The sequence below is a fragment of the Sinocyclocheilus anshuiensis genome, unplaced genomic scaffold, assembly GCF_001515605.1.
Source record: "Sinocyclocheilus anshuiensis isolate Anshui unplaced genomic scaffold, SAMN03320099.WGS_v1.1 scaffold383, whole genome shotgun sequence".
Taxonomy (NCBI): Eukaryota; Metazoa; Chordata; class Actinopteri; order Cypriniformes; family Cyprinidae; genus Sinocyclocheilus; species Sinocyclocheilus anshuiensis.
In genome coordinates, this window is record NW_015548204.1 from 298970 (window position 1) to 306513 (window position 7544).

Consider the following 7544-nt stretch of genomic DNA (forward strand, 5'->3'; position numbering starts at 1 on the left):
AATAACTTGGGCCTAATATAATAAAATATTTAAAATATATATTAAAATTAATTAATACAAAATTGGATGGTTCAGTTTATAGTGGTCTCTGGTCTGAAAATCAGAACAAAAATAGCAAATTCAATCTTGTTTTACACAAGGGTTTTGAGGGGTAATGGGCCATTGCCCTTGTTGCTCCATATCCTTGCATAAAGTGTATGAGTCATCTTGAAACTTGAATAAATATATCAGCCAAATAACTTAGCAGTAGCAAGCAGAATAATAAATACTGCACTGACACACAAAGCCAATGAGCCCATTATCCAGCATATCCCAAGCTACTCTATATGGATGTACGCTAATATTTCTTATGATAATTGTGGCTCTGTTCCAAATCTAGCGAGCTGCTTACAGAGGCATCATTTTCACATACTGCCGACATGAATATTGTTCCAAAAGTCATCACATATATCCTTAATAGAGAAGCTAAAGCCATTTCTTTTCACTTCAGAGGGCTTAGACAAGCAGACAACTGTTTGTGAAACTAGTGTTTGCTATTTGCATTGCAGAGAATGTTGTTTCTTTTCAGTCTATACTTAGAAAAGAATGTCGTAAGTGTTTTTTCAGAAACTTCTCACCTCCTGTCCTCTTCGTTTGTTCATCATTTCTCTTAGTTCGGTTCTCTGTGAAATTCCCCAAACGGTAAACAGTGAAATGTGTCAACAGCTTTCTTTTTTTTTTGTTCCCAGCTGCTATCGCGGGCCAAACAATTGGAAAATACAGCAAGTGACCATGGAAACCCAAATACATACGCATGCAATACATACAAATACAGACATTTCAATGTTTGGTCGCCAAACCACAAGAGAAACCACGGTCTGACTCGGAGTCGAGTTAGAAATCAATTCTAAGAATAATCCTTGCAGAGCGCGAGCAGATACAGATATGTCTTGAAAATGTTGAACATTTTCATTCATATATTAATACATCAATAATAGTAATTCATAAATTATTAATAATATATTAAACTTGTTATATATTTAACTTGTGTGTGTGTGTGTGTGTGTGTGTATATATACACAGTTTATAAATATTGTTTAATTAATTTTATTTAACTATATATTTCAAATAATACTGCTTAAAATACAAATACAAATATACATACATCATGGAAATATATAAAATTTTAATTAATATTTTCATATATCAATAAAAATTCATTCTAAATAATTTTGCTTTTTTGTAAAATTATTTATTTTTATATTAATTTTTAGATTTTTTATTATGTAGCCTAATTTAAACATAATTTCAAAGAACAATAAATATTAATTACAAATGTATTTTTACATCTAATTAATATTAAATTATATTATTAATGTAAATATATTTTTACTTCTATAATTTATAAACATTAAAGGGGTCATATGATGCGTTTTCAATTTTTCCTTTCTCTTTGGAGTGTTAAAAGCTCTTGGTGCATAAAGAAGATCTGTAAAGTTGCAAAGACTAAAGTCTCAAATCCAAAGAGATATTCTTTATAAAAGTTAAGAGTCAGCCACACCTACCTAAAACGCCTCGTTCTAACACGCCCCCACATATCTACCTCACTATGTGGGAAGATTTGCATAACGCCGCCCAAATGTTCACACAAAGAAATAAGGCATAACTTTTATTCTCGCTGTAGTATTGTTGCCGCCGCTGCCAAATAATGTTCTTTTTAGCAGCATCATATGACCCCTTTAACTTCTAAACATGTTTTATAGAATACTTTAAAGGGGTCATATGTGATGTTGCTAAAAAGAACATTATTTTGTGTATTTGGTGTAATTAATTGTGTTTATGCGGTTTAAGGTTCAAAAAACACATTATTTTCCACATACTGTACATTATTGTTTCTCCTCTATGCCCCGCCTTTTTGAAACGCGAAGGTGTGCTGTGATTGGCCAGCTATCCAGTGCGTTGTGATTGGCCGAATACCTCATATATATATATATATATATATATATATATATATACACACACACACATACATACAGTGTGTATAAATGTGTTTAATTTTGTTTAACATGTATGTAATATAATATTGTTTAAAAAAAAATAGGCCTACAAATATGTATACATGGGATTCATAAGTAAAATGTTTGGGTGCATAATGGTAATGAGAAAATGTGCTTAATTGTCATGAAAATAATTGATAGTTTTATGCAAAATATATAACCTGTTTGTATTTTAAGATATTATATTTAACAATATTTTAAATGTTTAATTGGGTGAATAATCAGAAGGATCATGTTTCCGTTCTGCATTCTATTAGGTATCATAAAATATTCCACAAGGTGCTGTTTAATGATGAGATGTAGCTGAATGAGGGCTGCTCTCATTGATGCGTGTGTGTGGACGGTTCATGTGGAGAACAAGAGCGCCGGATGTTTGCTCACACTAAAGCGGTCTCCATGGCAACGACTGCGTCAGGGCTCGAACTGACATCATCGCACTTCCTGTTTCTAAGGCGACAACCGGGAGAACTGCTCTCGTTATTTCTCAAGTTAGCTAAAGTTCCCTCGAGGACTCTTTCAGCAGCACTCTCACACCTCTGCAGGTTTACGACAGACGTGAGGCAGTGACGGGCGGATCACCATGGGAACCAAACAGGTAAATAGAGGGGAAGATCAGAGAAAGAGGTGGCTGAACCAACAAATTCACACACAAGACTCCGCACATAAAGCCACCCACAGATGATAACCCTGCCGTCTGTTTAGCTACACATCCAGAGGTCAGAGGTCATTAGCTGGAGGTGCAGAACAGGGATGTTGATTGTTTGGAAGAAGAAATAAATCAGTATTTGTTCAGTTAGGATTAAATCAAAAATATACATATACACAGCATATATATATATATATAAAGTAGTAGTAGAAAATAATATATTAACAGTATTTAAACCTTTTAATGTCAAAAACATTGTTGAATTATTGAAGTTATTTTTCCTATTATATATTATTTTTATTTTCAGTATTTGATTTCATGAATTCTCAGTCTCAGGATATATATCTCATTAAATCAACATTAGTTTAAAGGGGATTTTTAAAGTCTTCCAGGCCAGGCTTTTCTTCTAAGAAAGAATACAAACAGGCAAGAGGACTTCACGTAAGACAGCTGGTGTTCATACTTTTCCATTCACAGCCTTTGTGTAAATTTCCTCTTGATAAATCCTTCCACACACATAATAAATTGTATAGGGTTAGGAAAAAGCCATGTCTCCAGTGCAACGCACAACTCATCTTCTGCGGGACTTTAATAAACATCCATGCCAGTAAAGCAAACACTTAGAGCAGGAGAGCATTTCCAAATGGGACAATAATGGGGAAAAATGGAAATCCATAACATGGGGGAACGTTTTACTGGAATGTAGCCTAATGTGCTGCTGGGTAAGATCAGCTCAAATTCAGTGTCCTGGCTAGTGTACTGAAACAAACAGGATCAAAGGAAATATATGCTGGATATATTTGATGCTGTCTTGAAATGTGTCACTTCGTATTAATGCATCTACTAAACATGCATAAATGTGAATGTAAAAATTTGTAATTAAAATGTCAGTAGCCTATACATATTAAAATGAGTTTGTTTCATGTGGCATCTACTTAAGTACGCCCATTTATCTGACTTGCAAAAACAGCAACCTGTCTTAAATAAAAGAAGAAAACAAAACCTGAGACAATGGCATGCATTGCATGCAAGTTCAGATATGCACGATTTAGTTCAAGACAGATTACTTATCACGGTAAGTTCAAACGTGCGAAAGGAAGTTTGACACTAGGCTAACAAAACCAACACATTCAATAGATCAATTTGGTCAAAACACTTGATTTGTACATTTACTAAAGCTGAGCAAACGGTATCACAGCGCATGCCGTTAACATCTCGACTACCGCTTTCAACACAACTGCTAAGTACAGTATAAATCTCTACAGTTTCTCACTGCAATTAAACCGTTTATACAGGCCAGGCCAAACGAAGTAAATCAAGGGTCTCTTATGAATAACAGAACTGTACAGTAGTGGATCAGGAGACTGTTGGATTACAGGTAGTGAAACACGACTGCTCTCTGCTGGCCTTAAAGTGACAGAGCAATAAAGATGCATCATGTTTTTACAGATGAAAACGTACACTGGATTTTAAATTATTTAATGTCTTTCAACTCTCTTAATCCATGTCCATGCATTTTAACAGCTATATAATAATAAACTAATGTAAGTTATGGAGTAAACGCACTCTCCATAGTGATTTCATTTTTTTTACCAATAATTTTTTTAATCTGAAAATTGAAAGAGTATTAACATCCAGATTGTACTCCACAAGCAGCACATTTTAATTAAAATTAATTAAATATTTTATATATAATATATATTTTATATTTAATATGTATGCAATTAAATATTATAAAATTATATAATATATATACACGTACATTCAAAAAAATGTGTTAATAAATAAAAATAAAACTAGTTTATTACGCATTCTATTCAATATCCCATTAGGTGTTGATGATTCATTTATTGTCCATGCGTTTTAACAGTCATAGAATAATAAAAATAATGTATTCTCCACAGAGCATGTGAGCGGAGCGGAGCGTGAGCGGAGCGGGGAGCGGATCTCCATGATGACATTTACATTTTTTCATCTGAAAATTGAGAGCATAAACATAGACAAAATAAAATACACAAACAGCACATAAGATGTTGTGCATAACAGTGAGGGATGCAATACAATAAAATACACATTGTACCACCTCAAAGAGGTACAAAATTATACATAAAAGCTAGTAAACTAAAAAAAAAAATAATATTAATAATAATAGAATCCAACTTTAAAGATAACCTTGTAAAGTTGTTTTTGAACATATTTGACCAGACTTTAGTACACTAAGACCATAAGAAACTAAGATGTTTGTTTATTTAAATGGGTAACTATACATGATTGTATGCATTTAAATAGAGCTTTAAAACCATCTGCACTGAAAAACAAGCAAACAGGAAGACCGCGAGGAGGGGTGAAGTGTTTAAATAGGTTTTACAAGAGAAAAACACCTTCAATCGCTCTTCTTTTCCTTGATCAACCTGTTGGCGTTGTGTGCAAAAGTTTCAGCCACTAAAAGTGGAAAGACTATAGAAGCATCAGCGTAGACCTGCACACAAACACAACGACACACTTAACCAGATCATCATATGCTATGAGTGTATGAGCTGTATATACATCATATTTATAACTGGCAACATAAGATAACAAGAGCATGCTAACATATGGGAATCATACCTTTACAGGTGAGGCGTCCATGCGGATCTTTCCCCAAGAAATGGCTTCATCTGGCCGAGCGCCTGAATCTGAGCCGTCAAACTCCTGACCAGTGTTGACAAACACCGCAAAATCTGCTCCATTCCTCTAAGACGGATGAAAACAGATGAGAATAGCATAATGTTCTATTTTCAAACTCAACGTGATTTTGCTTTTTTGGGTTCATGTGTTTACCATGAGATTAGCATTGGCGATGTGATGTTTGACGAGTCCTCCTCCGAGAATGATCATCCCTGTGCTCTTGGCAAACACAGCCTTGCTGTTCAACCTCCGGATATCTGAAGTATACAAAAATTACCATAATGAAATTATGTCAATCTCCAGATCTGCATTCGTATCATATCTTGAGCGACTCACCCTCCACAATGTCAAGCAGCAGGCCAGGGTTCTTATATGAGTGGAAATAGATCATATCACCCAATGAGCCGTCAGTGAGGGCGGGACTAAACACTGGGATGTCATTCTGAAAGACAAGCATGCAATCATTAACAGATTGGAATTTGAGGAAGGACTGAGGTGAAGGTGATTTGTATGCGTTTAATTCAAACGTTACCTTATAAGCCCAGTAGTACACAGAGTCTGGGTTGTTGATTTCTTTGCCTAGTCTGTGAATCATTTTAGACGGTGTCCAGTGTGTGCCCTGATGAAAAGACATTTATTATTAGTCTCACTCACAAAACAAAACTTCAACATATAAGTCAAATGTTGGGCCACATTAAATCATTTTTTGTTTAATAAATTAAAATGCATCACACTCATAAAATCATAGTACAAATGAAATACCAAAAAATTACAAATATTTAACAACCCAAATTTAATAAAATAAAACTAAATTAAATTATTACCTCCTTATTTTTCCCCCAGCACCTTTTGGTCCAGAATGGGCATTTTTACAGAGACTAAACTAAATTAAATTAAATTAAATTTCTCACATCTGTTTTTGTTCCAGCAACATTTGTTCCAAAATAAGGATTTTTATCAAATTTAATTAAATTTAATTTCTCGCATCTGTTTTTGTTCTAGCACCATTTGGTCCAGAATGGGCATTTTTACAAATATTTAAACACCCCAATTTAATTTAAAAAAGTAATTTAATTTAATTTAATTTAAACATCAAAGTACAAAACACATACCAGTTTCTGGACAATTTTACAAATATTTCACCACCCCAAATATAAAATAAAATGTCTCGCCTCTGTTTTTGTTTCAGCACAATTTGGTTCAGAATGAGCATTTTTACAAATATTTAACCACCTCAATAAAATGAAATGAAATAAAATAAAATAATTCTCACCTCTGTTTTTTGTTCTAGCACCATTTGGTCCAGAATGGGCATTTTTACAAATATTTAAACACCCCAATTTAAAAAAAAAAAAAAAGTAATTTAATTTAATTTAATTTAAACATGAAAGTAAAAAACACATACCAGTTCTGGACAATTTTACAAATATTTCACCACCCCAAATATAAAATAAAATGTCTCACCTCTGTTTTTGTTTCAGCACAATTTGGTTCAGAATGAGCATTTTTACAAATATTTAACCACCTCAATAAAATTAAATGAAATTAAATAAAATAATTCTCACCTCTGTTTTTTGTTCTAGCACCATTTGGTCCAGAATAGGCATCAGCCAGTCTTCAAACTTACAGTAATTATCATTTGGTACCAGGAGATTACCTATTCTGAGACACAAAATATAATTATATGCATTAATAATTACATAGAAACATACATATAAAAATGTATGAGGAACCGTTTTCTTACCTATTAATGCCTTGCTGTCGTAGCTCTTTGCCTTTTAGACTGAAATCACCGAGGTAAGTGGGTGCTAAGCATTTTATAAAGTCTTCCTCAATCCCTCCTGCTGTGGTCACTATCACATCTACCTACAAAAACATGAATACTGAATTCAAAATTAATAGATTATTAGCCTTTTATAAGAACTGAATACATAGTGGCTGACCTAGACAGATGTTATTAGCTGAAATAGATCATAAAACATAATGGTGCTTATTCAGAGTCACGGGGCTGGCTGTACCATTCTGTGCTGTGCGAGGTAGCGGATACTCTCTCGCACACCGGAGCTGATCAGGTTGGATGTGTAGCCCAAGAAAATGGTGCATCCTGAGGCAGACGTATGTGAATCACAGCTCTCATGCTCCTCCTGCACCGGCTCCAGTCTCTTCTCTATCTACTCCAACCACACCCACACCCC

At 33.9% G+C, this 7544-nt stretch overlaps 1 protein-coding gene across 1 annotated transcript in view; it reads right to left on the reverse strand.

The window, feature by feature from the left end:
- Window positions 1–4645: 4645 nt before the first annotated feature.
- dhps (deoxyhypusine synthase) overlaps window positions 4646–7544 on the reverse strand; it is a 4374-nt gene continuing 1475 nt past the window's right edge. Inside the window, exons 2-9 of the mRNA XM_016440161.1 lie at window positions 7368–7520; window positions 7094–7215; window positions 6915–7011; window positions 5882–5968; window positions 5686–5791; window positions 5503–5606; window positions 5290–5415; window positions 4646–5161 (exon numbers count right to left, since the gene is read on the reverse strand). Of these exons, the coding sequence (XP_016295647.1) occupies window positions 5066–5161; window positions 5290–5415; window positions 5503–5606; window positions 5686–5791; window positions 5882–5968; window positions 6915–7011; window positions 7094–7215; window positions 7368–7520 (891 nt within the window). The 3' untranslated portion in view covers window positions 4646–5065. The remainder of the gene's footprint in view (window positions 5162–5289; window positions 5416–5502; window positions 5607–5685; window positions 5792–5881; window positions 5969–6914; window positions 7012–7093; window positions 7216–7367; window positions 7521–7544) is intronic.